The 20,305-nt window shown below is 38.4% G+C and overlaps 1 protein-coding gene across 6 annotated transcripts in view; it reads right to left on the reverse strand.

Annotated features, from left to right (window-relative positions):
• Positions 1-18,415: 18,415 nt before the first annotated feature.
• The window catches only part of LOC127685410 (sodium channel protein type 3 subunit alpha), a 79,592-nt gene continuing 77,702 nt past the window's right edge, over positions 18,416-20,305 (reverse strand). For all 6 annotated transcript variants that reach the window (XM_052182596.1, XM_052182594.1, XM_052182592.1 and 3 more), the window contains exon 26: positions 18,416-19,611. In XM_052182596.1, the coding sequence (XP_052038556.1) occupies positions 18,416-19,611 (1,196 nt within the window). The remainder of the gene's footprint in view (positions 19,612-20,305) is intronic.

Below are 20,305 nucleotides of genomic sequence, written 5' to 3' on the forward strand. Positions count from 1 at the left end.
TTCCACCTAAAGGGGAAGATTGGAAATTATGAGGTATGTAATGTAAGCGTAAAACTTAGGTTCACTTACATAAAGGCTGAGACCTGATTCAACACTGGTGATCTGCTCCTCACCATCTTTGACTAGGACTGGAGCCTGAAGGGTGTTTACCACAATCTGAATGCCTCTTGCCTCTCCCCAACGTCCCCCCTCATTATTGCATTACTGAAGGCCAGTTTGTCAGTCCTCAAGTTCAGCCAACTATGTCTGTCCTTTAACAAAAAAATTAAGTCAACTACTGGAAATTAAAACAAACAAACAATCAATCCAGTGTGAAGAGAAAGGAGGAAACAGTACACACAGAGGTAGATATGCAGGATGTAGCAATCATCACACTCATATCTTTAACTAAGAAAAGCTATGCAATCATCACTCTAGTAACTTTAACCAAGAACACCTAAGCAAACATCACACTCATAACTTTAATTGAGAACATTTATGCAATCAATATACTACTAACTTTGACTAAGAACACCCATGCTACAATCACTCCAGTAACTTTAAGAACACCTATGCAATCATCACTCTAGTAACTTTAAGAACATCTATGCTTAGGAGTTATGGGAACAAAACTGGACACACAGAAGGACACGAGGGTAATGTAATCAGGGACACAGACATTTTGAAATAGAACAGAAAAGATACTGGTAGGCAGAGGCAACCTATAGAATACAAAAGCCTTTGGTAAACATATCGGTGGACTGCATATAGCTGTAGATTCCATGAGCTTGAGAACATTGCGATAAAAACTACCAAAATTAAAAGAAAAAAAAAAGATTAAAAGAAAAATAGGAGAATGAAGTGGAACTATCTTTCTTGAAAAAACCTGAGCAGAAAAAACAAACAAACAAAAACAAAAAAACCTTAAGCACATCTCTCTGTCCCCTTTAACACAAATTCTTAAATTCTATTAAAACACCTTCTAAATAAACCACAACTTCACTTCATTAAAAAATGGAGCACATATCCAGGTCAGTATATGTGGAGGAGGTATGAAAATGAAGCATAGGTATACAGTGAGAATATTATATGGGAACGTGAGGGAGACTGAAAAGGCATGTCTGAAACAAAATATGGTTGGGAGGTTCCCTCATGTTAAAAATATATGAGGTGAGAAATTTGAATGGAAATTATGTACTGAAACACGTCAATCTGAAATGTGTCTGGAGAAGACAAAAGGATAGAGCTGCTTAGAGGCTCAGTGGTGGGAAGAATGGTTGGGCTGAGCACAGAGGACCCGTCAGAGTTGCACAGGGTTGCCATGGAGGCACAGGCATTGCCTCTGTCTGAGGCCGTAGGATACACAGAAGCAAGAGTGAACCCTAATGTTCCTGGGGACTCAGGAGGCTAACAACATGTCGCCATAGCCTCCTTCAAGCGACAAGTATGCATCCCATGCTTTTGGCTCAGTTTTCTTCTGAACATTTAACCGGTTCCCCAAAATCAAATTCATTTTTCTTTAAATTTTCTGGGGTAAAAGCTGATACTCTTTATTCAGTCAGGAAAAAAAATGTGATTGGACAAAATTTCTTGTATCTTCTCAGAGAAGGGAGCCAGCCTTCCTCTTCTTCTTCTTCTTTTTTTATTCTGTGTATCATTTTTTTATTTAGATATTTTCTTTATTTACATTTCAAATGTTATCCCCTTTCTTTCCTGGTTTCCTCTCTAAAAACACCCTATCCCCTCCTCTCCTCCTTGTGCTCACTAACCCATCCACTCTACTTCCCTGTCCTGCTATTCCCCTATACTGGGGCATCAAGCCTTCTCAAGGTCAAGGGCCTCTCCCTTTGATGTCCAACAAGGCCGTCCTCTGCTACATATGTGGTTGGAGCCATGGGTCTCTCCATGTGTACTCTTTGGTTAGTAGTTTAGTCCCTCGGAGCTCTGGGGGTACTGGTTGGTTCATATTGTTGTTCCTCCTATGGGGCTGCAAACCCCTTCAGCTCCTCAGGGTCCTTTCTCTACCTTAGGAGCGAGCCTTCTTTAACTAGCAGCCCTCAGTTTGTATTGACAGAGCTGTATACACTCCAAGTGTGAAGTATGTTCTCAGATTCACACAGCTAGACACTGGATCCACTCGCCATGGCCAACCTTGTCTTGATAAAATGCGGAGCCTTATCCAAGTGAGTCATGCTTCTGGTGACCACAAAGCGAGTCTCTTCCCTGACCTCTGCAGCAACAAATTTTTGTGCGAGGAAAGACGGAATGTTTCATGAGTGTGTGGGTTGTAAACAGAACAAAGGGGTTATCTGCTATTCCAGCTAAAAATAAATTGTAGTTAGCAACAGCATTCACATGAAGGCTCAGTTCCAGGGATGCTTCAGATAATAAATTGTTTAGAAATTTTTCTAAAGATGAATTCAAGCATAATAGAAAATTAGAGCCTTTCCTTCCCTAAGATCTTCACTCAGGTTGTGAGTTTTTCCATGTATCCTACTAATTGTAGACTTACTGTATCTCCTCATGCAATAATATGATTGTAACATTTCCTCAGATCTTGTTACGGAATATTAAGTGCCCCTCAAGGATTTAAATCCACTTTCCAGCCAGGAACTAATAGTAATGCTTTGAGTGCCGTCCGCCCAAGGTTATTGCTGTACACGTCAAGCAGGGATTTATTATTTAGCTCTCTTGCTTAGTGAATTCAGGACACAGTGTAGAAAAAAACAACAAAACAAAAACAAAAACAACAAAAACAAAAAACAATTCTGTGGTAACATTTGGAAATAAATCCATGGTGTAATACTGAGAATCTTTATTTTGTCAATATGCATGGGGATGTCTTTATACAGTTGGTATGAAGAGGTTGTCATTTATGTATGAATTTTGAAATGAGAACAGAAGCATTATTGCAATGATTTCTCTAACAGGCAACCAGTGGGCCACAGGACACTGAGTACATGTGTGATGTCATTCATGATGTCTGTAGAAGGTTGTTTGTAGGTTTTCTTCTGGCTGTTGGCATGCTTATGTGTTATGTATGTATAATATAGAACATATAGAAATATGCATATGTCTGTGTATATTAGTGGACCATATGATTTCTTACCTCATAATCAAAGTACATTCATCAAGTCTGTGTACATGGAACATGTAGACTGATATTTTATTTCTCAACAGTCTTAAAGGCTTTTATCAGGACTCTGCTATATTCTTAACAAATAAAATTTCAAGAACTCCCCTGTGTTTGTGTTTACATTTATTGCTGTTTGCTTAGTCAAGATATTAAAACTCAGAAAAATTAAAGTTGGTGCATTTATTGATTTAATTTAAAATAATAAACCTACTAAATAGCCTTGCAGGTGACAATGTTTGTGTGTCTAAGAAAGAACTCCACACTTTAAAAGAAAGAAAATGTGTTAAGAAGAGCTGTTGGACATTCTTACATCATCTCCTCAGTGTGTGATTTAATAGGAATGAGCTGCATTCCTATATCTCCTTTTATTCTATCAATATATTGATTTGGTTGAAGCTTATGAAGAACAGGGAGAAGAGGGAGAAATTTCATAGTCTTCCAGATACCTGTCAATATTGTTCTTTGTAGCTACCCTAAGATGTGGCAAGTATGTGCTCATTGAAAGCTCTTATTATTATCAAACTTTTATTTCTCCATCACACATACAACCTACTGAAAAAAACTGCCATTTGTTTTTGAGGCCATCTTGCTGGCCTTGAACTTACAATCCAGCTCACACTAGCACTGACTTTGGGCCTTCTGCTTCTGCTGCCCACATGCTGTGATTAAAGCCATATTCCAGCCTCCCTTCCTTTCCTTTTGCTTTGCCATTGGAAAGCTTCTTGAGTCACAGATGATTTATATTTTTCTTAAAAGTACAGTCTTGCCCTGGTCAACAGGTAGACAGCTTCAGTGATTTTTTTTCCAGATTTTCCAAGAATGATGCATTTTATTATGCAATACCAAATCCACCTTTGCCAGTATCATCATTGGATTTGTGAGAAAAGTTGACCCGGAAGCTGTCGAGCTCATGACAGCAAATACGAGTATCCAAAATCTTTATTTTTGCTTTAAGGTTTGAGTTTTATCATTAGTTGAGAAAAATAGTGTCATCTGTTCCCCTTGAAGTGACACCTTACTTCATTCTCTTTCATGAAAACACCTGTCAAGTAGCAGAGTCTGAATAAGCCTGCCTTGTCTCTCAGGGCTTTCAAGTAAAATGCTGTTCTGTGGCAAATGCAGCTGGCTGGCTTTGCAGCTCATACACAACCGCTTTTCCTCAGGTGACACATGCCACAGAAAGCTCCTCCTGGACTCACCATTTTGTGGCACAATTATTTCACATTTCAAGTGTGTGTGTGTGTGGGGGGGGTAAAATCTTGAAAGAAAAGAAAATCAGTGGCCAAATTCATGAAACAATTTTTTTGTGGCTGCATCTGGCCCGGTTTTAAATCAAATAGGAGTGAAAAAAATATTAAATGAGCAGCACACACATCACTAGCCCTGTGTGCCCATCATGGATTATACTGTCTTGACTCAAACGTGGGAAGCTAGCAGCTCTGCACATCAAAGTTTCTATGCAAATGTCAACAGCAGTGAAGGAAAATAGCTTTGACTCTGGTGACCTCTTAGAGAAGTGTTAGGGATCTCTAGGGGTCCAGGCTACAAGGTCTGAGGGTTGCTGCTCTACTGGGGTATCTACAGTGGTAGTCATCGTCAAAGATTTCATGTGTCATTCCTTTTCATACTTCTGTGAGGTGACAAGGCTCAAAGGGAGAGATATGCAGTCAGAAGCCAGGGACTTAGTCACTGACGGTCTTCCTTACTCTTCATATCTATCTGCCTAGAGTGTGACAGGGAAACAACAGTCCAGAACTGTCTCTAAATCCCTTCTTCCCCGAGACCTTTCCATGTGGGGCTAACTTCTTCATGTGCAGGTCTACGGATGCTTAATTTTCATGGAACAAGGCTGCTCTCTTTGGCTACATTCAGAATTTCTCAAAATACCCAACTCTTGAAATCTTTTGCTTAGGGACGTCACAGAACACAGAAGCATTCTGTGGAGAACATAGCCTTACTTCTCATTTGGAGGAGCAGAACTAGATGTTGAACATCTGACTAAACAAACAGTGTAATCTGGGATGGGCCCCTCCTCAGACTTCCCCAAATTCTAGATTTGATTTCTTTGTCTGTAAGATAGGAATTATTGTAGATCTTACTTTTTTATTCTAAAATACTTTTAGTTTCTGATAGTGATGTATTACCCAATATTGCCTATAGTTTCAGTTCAGTGTATATTTTACATTTAAAAAAAATTTTTTTTTGGTGTGTATTTCCAAAGACGGGGGAGGGGGAGAGAGTTTGCATGATGTATATGTGTAAGTGAGTGTGCCATAGCTCGTGTGGAGATTAGAGGCTGTTGTGGAGTGGGCTCGCTCCTCCCACTTTTATGTGAATTCTGGGGATCACACTCAGCTCACCGGGATGGCTTGGCAAGGTATGCTAAGCCAGCCCACAGACCCGGTGCATTCTTTCAGAATTCTACCAAAGTCAGAATCTTTGGATTTGACTTTTCTTCATTCCCTCATTGTTTTTCTCTCATTCCCTCATTCGTTTTCTCTTCCAGTTGCTCCATTGGAAATTCAGAGGAGTGCTACTGACTGTGATTCTTCCCACCACTGCCAATACATCCACTGCTATTTAATACTGAGTGCATCTCAACTCAGTCATTGCTAACGAGTTTGGATGTCACGGTCAATCAGGACAGGATCCATAGACTCTGGAAGGGAACAATTTAAGACATAAGGCAATGATGACCAATACATTGTGCTGACATAAAAATAGATAGTGATGATAGAGTTAACCTGTTAACCATTAAGCAACCCTATTCCTCCAACTCCAACCTTGACATATGTGGTTGAATGCTAGTTAGTTTTCAAGTTGACATAAGCTTTGAGAAGAGAGAATCTCAATGGAAAAAAAAATGCCCCAACAAGATTGGCCTATGGGCAAGTACAGGAGGCATTTTCTTGATCAATCATTGAAGTAAAAGGCCCAGCTTACTTTCCACGGTGACACCTCTTCAATGGTGGTCCTGGAGTCTTAGAAGACAGAGAAAGCCATGAGGAGCAAGCCAGGAGTTAGCATTCCTCCACTGTCTCTGCGTCACTCCCTGACTCCAGGTTGTACCTTAAGCCCCTGGACTAGCTTCTCTAGATGACAGACTACAAGCTGAGAGATGAAATAAACTCTTTCCTCCCCAAGTTACTTTTGGTCACAGTGTTTTATCACAGCAACAGAAACCTAACTAAGAAATGCGCTTTGAATGGAAATATCTCCCATAGTCTTACATAGTTGAACATTTGGTCTAGGGTTGGTGGCATCATTGGGGAAGGTTTAGGAGGTGCATCCGTGTGGGAGGATCTGTGCCACCCGAGGTGAGGTGGGATCTGAGAGTTTGAAGATTCATGCCATTTGCAGTTTGATCTTCGCGTCACAGTTCACACTTAAGGTTGAAATGTGAGCTCTTAGCTTCCTGCTCCTGCCACCATTCCTGCTACCCCCACCTCCACTCTGCAATCATGGTCTTTAACCCTTTGGGACCGTCTATGTAAAAATATACCTGATGGATGTGAAGTAACATTAAACATGATGTCATTGAAAATGTTGACTGAAAAAATATTACTGCTCTAGTTGGCATGTCTGCTAGCTTTAGAGATTATACCCAAACTGGCTTGAGTTTGGGCAGATTTTGGCAGAAACGCAAGCTGCATTTGAACGTTGTCTTTCCTAATGGCTTTGTGATGCTGAAACTCCATTCTTGCATATATATAAATATGGTTTATAAGACTTACTTCAGCGGGGTTATATAAGAGATAGAATAAATTTTATGAACATTAGACATAGAGTTTCCTGGTCTATAGTAGCTATTTGCTATTTTTCTATTGACAAATGTATAACCATTGGTAAGGTAAAGGAGGAGACATTTTACATTTATATGTTACCACTGCTGAGCCATTAGGTCTATTTACAAAACCACACATGTAGAAACTTCTGCTTTTCACAATTGTGGAGCAAATAATGACACATTCTAGTGCAACATCCTGAGGCAGAAAAATCTGGAACCCTCTGCATAGAGACTGTTTCCAGTTGGAAGATCAATTCTTCAATGCATTCTAGAAAACACATCTGAAGTGTAGGAGGATTGATCTTTTAAAACTGGCCTATGGGATCCATTATCCTATTTCATCAATGATTACTGCCCCTTACGTGCTATCTAAGGCACAGCACTTTGGGTTGAAAGTGAATTTTATTTTATTTTTTTAAGAAGAGTTGCAATCATGTTACTAGGAATAGAGAATAAAATAGAAGACTAGAGCCCAGTGGTCCCACCACCATACATGTAAAGACTACATGTAAAGAATAAAGGAACTTGGAAATGTGTTACCCTGAAATCTACTGCAATCTTGAAATCTACCATCTATACACACAGATGAGAATTATATCTGCAAATAATTTTGCATCTAGTACACATAAAGACGAATCCTAATTCCAGTGTTCAGACATCTATGACATTCTTTGTTTTGGAATTACTTAAAAATAGTATCGGGGAAGCTGAATAGCTTCTGCTCTCTTAGCTTTCATATGAAAAGTACAAATTAAGAGATCATTGAGTATTTAACGTTAAGAGCAGAGTGTTGGAGTAAAATTTGGAAGTAGGAGAGGGGAAATGTGCACAAACCTATTGTGACTGGGGGAAGCCAAGCTGCCTGGAGGAGGAACAGACAGCTTAACCTGTTGAGTTGCCCACAGGTTGTGTAGTATGCTAGAGGTTGCCAACTTTCCTGGGCTCTCAACCATGCTGGTGTGGGCTTTTGGTGATGAAGCTATCTTTGAGTCCTTTCTGCTCCAGGAATGAACCCCAAATAGTATTCCTTTAAGTAACCCCAATAAAGCTTACGGTTTTACCAAGATGGATTTCGAAGGCATCCTTCCTTTGGTCTGCCATCAGTTCCTTGTATAGGGCCAGTAGATAATTGTTCATGTCTCCTCAGAAATAGTGTCATGTAACCGATATAGGTGTTGTGTTTAGAGCTCAGTCCTATGCAGTCTCTTATTGTTTTCATGTTGACCAACTGTATATGTTAATTGTCATATACTGGTAAAAGAAGCTTCTCTGGGGAAGATTGAGAGATGTGCTAATCTATGGGTGTAAATATAATAATTAGAGGTAGTTTATTACTATGTCCATTTATTAGACTAATAATAGTATTAAGTTATGTCTTAAGATTTATGGCCTAGTCAGGAAAGACTGGTTTTGGCTCAGTTAACAGTACCATAGAATAACTTCTATCTTGTGGAGCAGGTTTTGAATTCAACCAGAAACAAGCTATTACTTTCAAAACATTCATGCTACTATTGCACCAGTGGTCATATCTTGCCAAGCCAGTCACTATTCTAGTTCACATAGGCTTCACTTGTAAGTCAGACTCTTGATAAATTTGCCCTCTTGGTAGTGTGTGTAGTACTTTTCAACAATGTGAAACCTAGCTAATGGGAGCGAAGCTTCCAGGTTGGTAGCAGCTTCGCTTTGAATTATGAGTCCAGTATGTGGCGCCTTCAGCAATAGTACCTTATCATCAGGTTCTGGAGAGTAACAACGTAGTGAAAATAGTACTGTCTGGTAGGGGTGTCTATGTGCCTTCAATAGACAGCCACTCCAAATGAGTCAACTCAAATAAAAAGAGGTTTTTAATTGGTAGCCTCTGGTGTCTGCATGAAGCATTATGAACCTGTTACAGGATAACTTTTAAAATCCCCCATATCTATGTAAAGTATATATTTTAGGCAACTTCTACAGTAGTAAGTTTCTATATGACACTCATGGAGGACTTTAATATTAATTATATTTGCCACACTTCCTCCCATCCCCTTCACTACAATCTGCATCTCATTTAACCCAGCTGTTTCTCCCCTTCCCCCTCCATACCACCTGCCTTCTATCTTTCTTGCTTTGAAATACCATTGGAGGACCCTGTGGTCATTTGAATGGAAGTGGCCCCCATAAACTCATAGGAGTTGTCATTATTAGGAAGTGTAACCATATTGGAATAGGTGTGGCCTTGTTGGAGGAAGTGTGTCATTTGGGGTGGGCTTTGAAGACTCAGATGTAGAACTCCCAGCTCCTTCTCCAGCACCACATCTGCCTGCATGCCACCATTCTTCCCACCATGATGATAAAGGACTAAATCTCGGAACCTGCAAGCCACCCTCAATTCGATGTTTTTCTGTATAAGAGTTGTAGAGGTCATGGTGTCTCCTCACAGCAATATAAACCCTAATTGAGACAGACCCTCACTAGACTCTCAACTTTAACGGCTACTCCAATTTAAAAACACACATATCTAATATTAAAAGCTAATATTTACATGTGAGAGAGAACTTGTGACATTTGTCTTCCTGACTCAGAGTTACCTCATTCAGAATGATTATTTCTGCCCCCATCCATTTACTTATGTGTCTACAAAGAGGAATTAGTGTGCAGAGGCCCAGTCAGGCTGCCCTCCTGGTGCAGGAGGCTTCCATTCTACGTAGGTGGGCCTAATTAGGGGAAAACAGGTTCTTATTTTTTGTGGCACACAGTTGATTGAATAATGTATAAACTAAGAAATCTATCTATCTATCTATCTATCTATCTATCTATCTATCTATCTATCTATCTATCTATCTATTTATCTAGTATCCAGGAAAAAAGATTTTGTGAATTTTCTTGTGGAATTAGTTTCAAGAGAAGTAGTTGGCCACACTCAGATAGTTTGCATGAAAGAAGTTTTACATTTATATGCCCATAATTTTATACTTGTATTTTCATTGAAGGATACAGGGTAGCATAATAAACATTGAAGATATTCCAGCAAGCTTTCTAACTAAAAGTATCTGTGTTTAGAATTTGACATGACTATACACAAAAAGAGGAACTATGATTTGTACTACTAGTCTAAACAGTTGATTATGGCCTTAATTATTTGCTCATATTTTTGCTTTTAATTACAACTATTGGGTTTTATATGGAGAGATTAAATTATTTCAGATAGGTAGTAGCTTTTCTCTTATTGGGGCTTAGAAGAAATAAATGTCTTTTCTAATGATAGCACTTTGATCTATTTAAATTTTATCTAGGTACAGAGATGTAAGGAGTTTCATTTTTGTTCCTAATTATGTTGTATGTGTGTGTGTGTGTGTGTGTGTGTGCGCGCGTGTGTAAATGTATGTTCTTGTGTTTATGTGTTTGTATGTCTATACCATGCATGCACATCTGTGTGTTTTTGTGTGCACATGTGAATGATTGTGTTTTTTTCTCTTCTCTTTCAGTACACTAGGTTACTGATTGCCTTTTCACTGCCAGCACCAAAAAGGCTGACTGTTGTGTTCCCATATTGCTTCCAAACCAGCCGTGCTGGTTTCAGCTCAGAGGGTAGAGGAGGAGGGCCTTCCTTGTCTCCTTGACAACCATGTGTCCTCTAGGGAAGCTGCTTGGAGTTACACATCTTCTAAGAGCTAAGGAGAGGCCATTTTGGGGAATGATATCACCTTAATTCCCTGCTTTTAAAGCAATTTGCCAAATTATGTGCACATTTACACAATGCTGTATATTTTTTGCAAAATTCTATTACCCCAAATCCATGCCACAGGAACCTTACTTCACCAGCAAGAAAGCTGCATTCCAGGTCTCTTTTTCTAGCATCTGGTGTGGATTTTCACACCCCTCCACCTCCTGTGCTAAGTTTAACTGGGTTTCCAGTCCTCTAATGCACTGTGCTGATTCAAATATTAATGGACCTTAGAAAGCCAAATGTTCCCTTAGATGAATACTTGAAAGAAAAAAGCATCCAGATTTTTTTTTTTTTGCTTAAACAAAATTTTGTGGGCAATTTGAAATGATGGTACTAAAAAGTGTCTGTTGATGCAATCTTATGTCAGCACCTACATCCCAAAATGCTTATTAACCACGAAAGCCATAAGAGACCATGGCACTGTCTGTGTGATGCTGGTTCTTGCAATGTCTTTGGCATTTGCTTACCATATAATAAATTTATTATACCACATAAAAATAAATTTATTATACCATATAATAAATTTAAAAAATAAGACCGGTACATTTCTAAGCATTACTAGACTTTCATAAATACTGTTGTCTTCCTTCAGTGTCTAATAGATGAGGTGTTAATTGTGATGTTCAAAAACTACACACACGTTTAGGTTTCTCTGTCTGCTTGAGTTATGAAAACTATTTGTATAAAGTACTTGTCTGTTTCATCCTATGACTTGTTAAATTTCTCTTCACATTTTCCTAATTCATTTTCACTATCAATTTGACACCATTTACACTCTCTTTAGGGAAGAAAACATTGATTGAGGAATTGTCTAGATAAGATCAGTCTGTGGAACATTGTCATCAATATTGATTGACTCAGGAGGGCTCAGTCCACTGTGGGCAGTACTAATCCCTAGGCAGGGATTTGGATTAATTAGAAAGTTATCTAAACCAGAGCCTGTGACTGAGCCAGCAGCTGACATACATACACATTTTCTGTTTCAAGTTCCTGCTTGAGTTCCTGTCCTGATTTCCCTCAATGATAGACTGTAACAAATAAGGTGAAGCAAACCATTTCTTCCCCTAAATTACTTTTGGTCCTCACTCGGATAACAGGCATCACTGCCTTGCAGGTTAATACTCAGAAGCTACAGTCCAAGCAAGCCAAGGATACACCTTAAGCTGGTAGCCGAACTTGTCAATTTAAGAGTGATTCACATGGTATTGATTTGGGAGGCATGGAAGATATGGGAGTAGGGGTGCGGGGAACATAAAGTAGCTTATGTTTGGCACCTTTAACAGGTTTGGAATCTATAGAGATGGAGAGGCTCTTAAAGGTCATTTTTGAAGGAGAAGCAGCCATTGCAGGAGCTGACCCAGAGCTTTGGGACATCTAACAAGGAGAGCAGTTGATGGGAAGTGGTGCCAGCTTAAACCTGGGAGACAAGCTGAGATGCCACAGATAAGATGGCAGAGCATCAGTATTGAGGCTGCCCAAACCTCTTCGAGCTCGGAAGACTGCACACGCATATATTTTAAAGTTTAATGTATTACACTTAGGGCTTTTAGAAGTCATACAACAATTTTTCTTTTAATAATGCAAACACACTGTTTTTAACTTTGCTGGCATTTTCTGGTAATTTTTTCTATTATATTAGTTATCATTTCATAGCTGTGCCTAAATCACCCATGAAACAACCTAAGGAGCAAATGATTTGTCTCACCGTTTCAGATAGTTTCTTTGTTATGCTACAACCTGCAGGCCCTAACCACCTAGCTGAAATACACACCCCACCCCATGTGTGCTTAGTAATCCCCTAGGCGTTTTAGTTCAATTAAAATTAACCATTGCAGCAGGTCATCCAAAGCAAGCAGTCTCTTGAGAGCAAGAACTTCAGATCCCTCTCACCTTGTTCCCCTAGCTTGAGAGACTTTCTCTGGAATGATTGTGAGTTCATCCACGCATGACTGCAGCATATTTAAAACCTTTTTATCTCTCTCCTTAAATATCTGATGGCCCCAAGGCTTTAGGGTAGTTGTCTCATCACTATGCTAAATCCTGAAATTATCCTCACCCTGCCAGTGTACCTGTGAATTATTAAAATGAAGATCTACTTAAGTGATAGCTATTATTTCTAATCCATAGATATGAGGTATACAGTATTTTTCTTGTGTGTGTGTGTGTGTGTGTTTATCATTTTTTCACCTGATTATAGGATGGGCTGTGTGAATGTAGGTGATAATAAGATGAAGAGTTATTTTCATAAAATATTTAAAAACTATTATTTTCATTCACATTTCTCAAATAATTGGTTCTACTACTTGTGTATCTAAATACTGACAGTAATATACTCCACTGATCATAGTCGAAGAAAGAGATAGAGGAGAGGAAATTAACAACTTGTATTCCATATCTTGTGTACACTATGACCTATTAACAGAGTTAAATGAAAAAGGAAGTGGTGATAACACGGGTTCATAAACGCCAGCGCACATGCGCAGTACAACCATTGGAGAAGGATCGCTCTCCATTGGTTAAAGTCCGAGTTTTCTTAAAGGCTGATAACATTTGATATGGCCTTAGGACAGAGGGTTATGATTTGTCCAGAAAAAAAAAAAAACGTAAAAAGAGACGGGGAGGAAAGTACATACAGGTGAAGAAGTAGCAACTACAGATGGAGATAGGGCAGAGCATTGGGATATTGGCACAGTTTGAGGGCTGGTGGGGCATGGGCTTGCAGTGTTTGAAAGACGGTGGTGGTGGAGCATCTGCAGAGGACATTATACAGTTAATTCTTACTCCACCACAAGGCGAATTGATTTTCTAGGTGTTTGAGTCCTGCTTAGTTTTTAGGGTTTTAGATATGTCCTTCAATAGGTCTTTAGAATTATGGAGGACAGAAAGGCTCTGGGGAGAGCGAAAAGATATACTGCAAACAGAAGGACCATAGGATGTGATGGATGCATCAAAATATTACCTACCTTGGCTACAGGAAAATATTGATATGGGTTCCGTTAGAATGACATACATGTAATTACGTGATCCATAATTCTTTTGTAATAAAAGTTATAGTTGAAAACATGAATTAATTCAACCTCTTGGAGTGGTATGTTAAATGTTTTTTAATGACAACCAAGTTTATCCCTCTGGGACAATTTTCCAAATGACTATTGGTTTACTAGCTTTGATACATTCTATTGTAGACCAGATGCTGTCTGCTAGAATTTTGTAATATACAAAAGAAACAGTAAACCTTCTTTCAATTATTTAGAGTGTCCTTCAACTCTAAGAAGACATTTTTAATCATTTGATTAATGTCAGATTAAATGGTATGTTTCTGACTACCATTTGTTTTCTGAGTAATTTTTTAAAGGCAGATTGACAATATACATTTTTCTTTGTTTTGTTTTTTTGTTTTTGTTTTTGTATTTTTTCTGAGACAGGGTTTCTCTGTATAGCCCTGGCTGCCCTGGAACTCACTCTGTAGACCAGGCTGGCCTCGAACTCAGAAATCCGCCTGCCTCTGCCTCCCAGAGTGCTGGGATTACAGGTGCATGCGCCACCACTGCCCGGGCTAATACACATTTTTCTAGGTAAATGTTATGTCTTTAAAGAACACAATTCACTTTCGATATGCAATTTGAATTTGAACAGAAAAATTGAAGACGTGATCATGACAGAAAAATACAGACTATAAACTGAAATATCAACAGCAATAACAACAATAATAAGATAACTTGCAGAGGAAGTTTGGAAGTTGACCTCTACTTGAAGTTTATATAATGAACAGAAGAGGCGTAGGAAAGCCCAATATACAAACTTGGAAGAGGTAGGTGTTATGTAAATGTTAAGTCAAGGGCTATACATCTTGTGGCCCAATGCCTGGGATTCTTCCCTCCGCTGTCCCTTTGTCTTGGGAAAAGGGGGGCTTGCCTGGATCTGTGGTACTTCTTTTTCTCTAATTTTGCCCCCCCCCCCCCCATACTGACCCAAAGTCAACGCATACTTTTCTCTGACACTCTTGGCTTTCTTCATTTCTCTGACTCTCACACAGAACTTTCTGTCTCCCCAACTCTACCTCCTTCCTCCAGAAGCTATTTAGAATTACAGATTGCCCAGACCATTGTTTGTCTTTCAGACTGCAGTAAAAATTGTTGTCAACCTTCCTTCTGAGTATTTTTCTAGTTTTTATATTATTGTTGTTATTATTATCGTTTATTATGAGATTAAAAAGTCAAATGGGACCTTTTGACTATCTGGTAACAACATATAGAGAACCGGCTCAATTCAAGGTCACCGTGTTATGAGAGAAGGAGAGAGAGAGAGAGAGAGAGAGAGAGAGAGAGAGAGAGAGAGAGAGAGAGAGCTGAAATTCTACTGAATTATAGCTTTAATCTGATACCAAAAATGGAGCTGAAGACAAGGTCAGACTTCTGGCCCTGATCACATCACATTTTTATAAAATGACATCGTTGACTTCCTCAACAATTAATCTGAGAGGGCACACGCACAGACGTGGTTTTCATGGTGCTTATCACAGCCTATTTACTTGAAATGTCAGTCAGAGGCATTATTTTACATCGTTCAGTATCCTTGGCTACAATTATTGAAAATCAGAATGCCCATTTCCTTCACATTTCCCCAAAACAAAACAAAACAAAACAAAAAATCCCTAGCTATTTATACTGATATCCCTTGTTACTAAAACTAAAGTTTTCTTCTTGTCATAGTATTGTTGCTTCTGGGAGGAAGGATTTGATTGAGCCACCATTATTTTTCACATGAAATTCCAAAATAAAACAAAAAAATTTAGCTGGAATGATTCTTTTTATGTACAAAAGCAGTTATTTTAAAAGTCTATCAAATTATATCTATGCCTCTATGGATATATATATATTGGATATATATAATGGATAATAACATTTTTCTAGGAAGGTATCATTCAGAGGTGTTCTCTTCTCAACTGAAGCCATTACACACTATTTTCAATGACAGTGACTCTGATGTAATGCATATTAATTGGTTGCTTCCAAAGGTTTGGTTACTGATTATATATGACGATGCTTTAAAATACTTAGGATTTTACAAATCAGTATTTGACTTCTCTGGTATTGGTCAAACTTGTAAATTGACTTGACTAGGAAGAAGCCAATAAATGAATACCATTAGTCACGTTATGGAATTTATTTTGGGGGCAATTATGAAATACATATTTAGATCTAAGTTTTTGTGAAAGTATTCATTACAACTTGAGTTTTCTGTTGAGATAAAGGTTCTGTACTGAAGTGACAAAAATGTAAGAAACCCTGAAAAGCTAACATAAATTCTTAATCCCTGTGTCCCTAATACTTGACAGGCTACATGGTGTGTTAGGAAATGAACCATGAATGTCCACCATGTTAGGACACAACATGATGGATACCAGAAGCATCGAGATTAGATTCTTAGTAATTGAACAAATTAACTGAAATTGACAGTCAGTGGTGAGGGTTACTGCCAGTATTGTCAATCCCGAAGGTTTGATCATATGGGCTACTTCTTTGATGAAGGAATAGTTCACAAAACTGCTTTTAACTAGTCTTTATTTTGACAAACTTCTCAGTAGATAATGTAGCAGGGTGTTACAAAACTCATGTGAACTTCTATGAGTACAAATGTTGAATCAAATACAAGTTTTCTTGAGTTGTGTGAATTTTTACCTGTGGATAACTTAAAAAAAAAGAAAAAGAAAAAACAAACTCAGTCCACAAATGAGATACAGTAAAAAATGAAATATTTATTCTTTTGGCTCAATAATGAAGTAGCTCACCATTCTTTTAGTAGTAGCAATTCCCTGCATGCAGTTCATCGGTACACTATAGTAAATAGTTTGTAAAAGGAATGAACATTAAACTTTTGGTTTGTGAAAAAAGAAGAAAAAGAAGAAAAGAGTTGTATCATGTTAGGCAATTGTACAACTTTCCGACTTTGTTCCTGGTTAAAAAGGACAGAGCCTGTGTTATATCCATGATAGCTTCGGTGCAGCAGGATTTAAAAAAATAAGCCTGGTCTGCATATGCAAATACTACAAAAGTTGAGTTAAAAAAAAACAAACTTCCGTGAGTGAAGGATTCTCTGCAGGCAACCAGAGTTGGTAGAAAATGGTCAGGGTTTGAGATTTTGACCAACATATCTCTTATTAGAATGGTAGAAAATATATAACAAAGAAATCCATAAAACCATTGTCTAACTTTTATTTTAGGAAATTATCTGCTGAAAAGTCTTTTGGATGCAAAAGTTTGGAGTTTTGATTTAAAAATAAGAAGCAAAAGGATAAGGTAAAATAAGTTGCCATGTCATTGACCTGAAAATAATTTTCTTATGTACAAATGCTGACAAAGAAAAAACTGATTATATTTTACATTATTTATATTTAAACAAATTTTGGACTTTTTTTTTCTTTTAAGCAAACTATGAAGTATAGGATTTGGTAATAGGCCCTATACAGTGTGTCTCCTTTAAATTAATAAAGACACATTGTGATTCTCAAGTTCAATAAACAATGCAAAAATAAAGGTGTTTTAAAGTAATATCCGTGAGAATTTTTGACATGTAGACAGAGAGCAGATTGAATTCATTCTACCACCAACATGTGACTCTTCTTACCAAAACTGTGATAAATGGGTTGATTAAACTAGAGCAGCATAGGCAATATTATCATGCATTAGTGATAGCCACCCAACTATTTCTGTGTAATGAATGGTACAGGATACCTCCCTGTTGGAAGCTTGCAAAAGACACATATACTGTGGTACATATTTGATTTAATAGAATTTGTGTATTAGGCTATATATACGTTTATATATATTTGCCCAAACATGCACCACAGGATAAAATAACTATTTACATAACAGAGGGTGTTTAATTGACATAAATTGTCAGTTTTGCTGAGAGCAGAAGATGACAAAGAAATACTACCACATGAAGTGGAACAACTATTCTAAAGTGATACTTTGGATAGATTTTTTTTTTCAGAACAGAAATATTAGGTAAGTTTTTTTTTTTGAGGGAGGACATTTAACTAAAATTAAATATAGAACTCTGAAACTTAGAATAAAATTTGCACTTGTTGAAAGAAAATATTTTGCATAAAAATAATCCTTTAAATATTAGAGGAGTCTTTACAGGCACATAACTGCTCAGATATAAACAAACATAAGAGGCTAAAATACTCGTAAGCTAACACCATCCAGAAAGTGGAAGTATTTGAAACCGTTAACATTAGAATTAGAATTTTTCCTTATTTTTGAGCAATAGTTTTGTCTCTCAGGCAAAATATTTTTTTTATGATTACTGGAGAAACTTGTGGACTTAGCAACACGGGATTCTTATATATATATTTTTTCCCTTAACGTAAACTTCATTTACAAAAATAGTGACATAGTATTATGAACAGACTATGAAGTGGGGACCAGGAAGATACACCGGGGACAGATTTTGTAAAAATATGGCAAATGTGAATGTTAAAAATAGATGACAGGAGCGCTGTACTAATGGTGTTTGGTGGCGTGATGACGGTCACTTTCACAATGGAGTTCCCCTCAGCAGTGTCAGCTGGTAATGAAAGCAGCAACCTCATGTCAATGTTGATACCCTGTCTCACAGAGTGGCAGTGACAGAGGTCACTGTCTGGTATAGGCACTGACCTTGAGTATTTGTTGAAACAGTCAGTTTGGCATGGACCTCTCCTTAGAGTCCAGTTGACACAGACACTTTACCTTCAGAGGCTGTAAACAATTGATTGCAAAGACATTTCTTTGTTTCTTTTTTTTTTTTTTTTTTATTTTTACTTTTGATTCTCTCTGACCTCTTTCCCTTTGCTTTCTTTCTCTGGTTTGTCTTTCTCAAACTTTTCCTTATCTGGTTTTGTTACACTGTCATAGGAAGGAGGAGAGGTGGTAGAGGAACTCCCATCTGTCTTTTCTGGGGTGGAATTCCCATTTAATTTGTCAATAACCATATCTCCTTTTATAGGCAAGTCAATCCTCCCCTTGATTGTCTCTTTGTCATATTTACTTGATATGTTTTTTAACCTTTGCTTTAAAAGATAACATCTGTAATTACGTTGAATGATAGCAGCAGACACCTCCTCTTGTTTGCGTTTCAGAGTGGTGGTAATGGGCTCATAAGAGACCTTGGAGGGGTTGGAAGCCATGAACCGATCTTCCATCTGGATTCTAAGGGCGTCCATCTCTCCACTCTCGCCCAGGACCCGCTTTGTAAAAGCAAATAAGATGTCCAGGCAGTGGATGCGGTCTCCACTCACCATGGGCAGGTCCATGGCTATGAGCTGGACTTTGTTTGGCTTTGCGATGAGGAGGGGAGGATCCAGGGCAGCTGCAAAGTCAGAGAGCTTGCAGAACTCTATGAACTGAGTGGCGTCAGGGTCGAACTTCTCCCAGACCTCGTAGAACATCTCAAAGTCGTCCTCACTCAGGGGCTCTGCACTTTCTTCTGTGGCAACGCTGAAATTCTCCAGGATGACAGCGATGTACATGTTCACCACAACCAGGAAGGATATGATAATGTAGCTGACAAAAAAGAAAATCCCCACAGATGGGTTCCCACAGTCCCCCTTCACCGAGCTTCCAGGGTGAATTGCATCTGGGTCACAGTCCGGAGGTGCACTGTTGAGGATGGGGGCCAGCAGTCCATCCCAGCCCGCAGAGGTGGTGATTTGGAACAGGCAGATCATGCTGTTGCCGAAGGTCTCAAAATTGAACATGTCATCAATTCCAGCCTCCTTTTTAACATAGGCAAAGTTGGACATGCCAAAGATGGCGTAGATGAACATGACCAGGAAAAGCAGGAGGCCGATGTTGAACAGCGCTGGAAGAGACATCATGAGAGCAAAGAGCAGAGTGCGGATCCCCTTGGCGCCTTTGATCAGGCGTAGGATTCGTCCAATCCTGGCCAGGCGGATGACTCGGAACAGGGTAGGGGACACGAAATACTTCTCTATCAGCTCAGCAAGGAACATTCCTGTGGAGAATTAGAGAATCCAGATGAACAGTGAGTAATAGTGATGTTTATAGGAACGTTGTATGTGTGTTCCTCCTTTCAAAAAATAAACTTACAAAAACCTGAACCACACATTTGAATCCGTTCTAACATTGACATTTAAATATTTAAGAGTTTTACTAAAACGATTCTATAACACGATTTTATAAAGAAATATGATTTTTAAATAAAATCCAAAATAATCTATTTATTACTATTCCGATTCAAGGTTATTCTTATTATACTTCACTACTATACATAAAATGTGGCAATGAAAATAAAAATTATATCTGAAATAAGTTAATTCACTGTTCTCAATGAGAGTGACATTCTTTAGTTTGAGAAAGTATACCACATCTAAGCTAAGAAGTTTTTCCATTTGGAGCATTATAATATTCTCATTCTCCTTTTCTTCTTGTTTAAATCCCATCCATCTTATAAGAGCCCTGGTAAATGCCTTTGCTCTTTGTTATGAAAGACTGTTGAGTGCTTTGGGCAGTCTGGGCTATCTCCTCTTGATTTTCTTTGAATGAGACTGGTTCTCATAGGCTCATATACGTGAATGCTTGTTGTCCAGTTACGGGAACTGTTTTGGAAGGGTTAAGGGTTATGGTCTTGGTGGAGTAGCTTGGCTTTGTTGGAGTGTTAAATGTGGCCTTGTTGGAGGTGCAGCTTT

Source organism: Apodemus sylvaticus, chromosome 5, assembly GCF_947179515.1.
Source record: "Apodemus sylvaticus chromosome 5, mApoSyl1.1, whole genome shotgun sequence".
NCBI lineage: Eukaryota > Metazoa > Chordata > Mammalia > Rodentia > Muridae > Apodemus > Apodemus sylvaticus.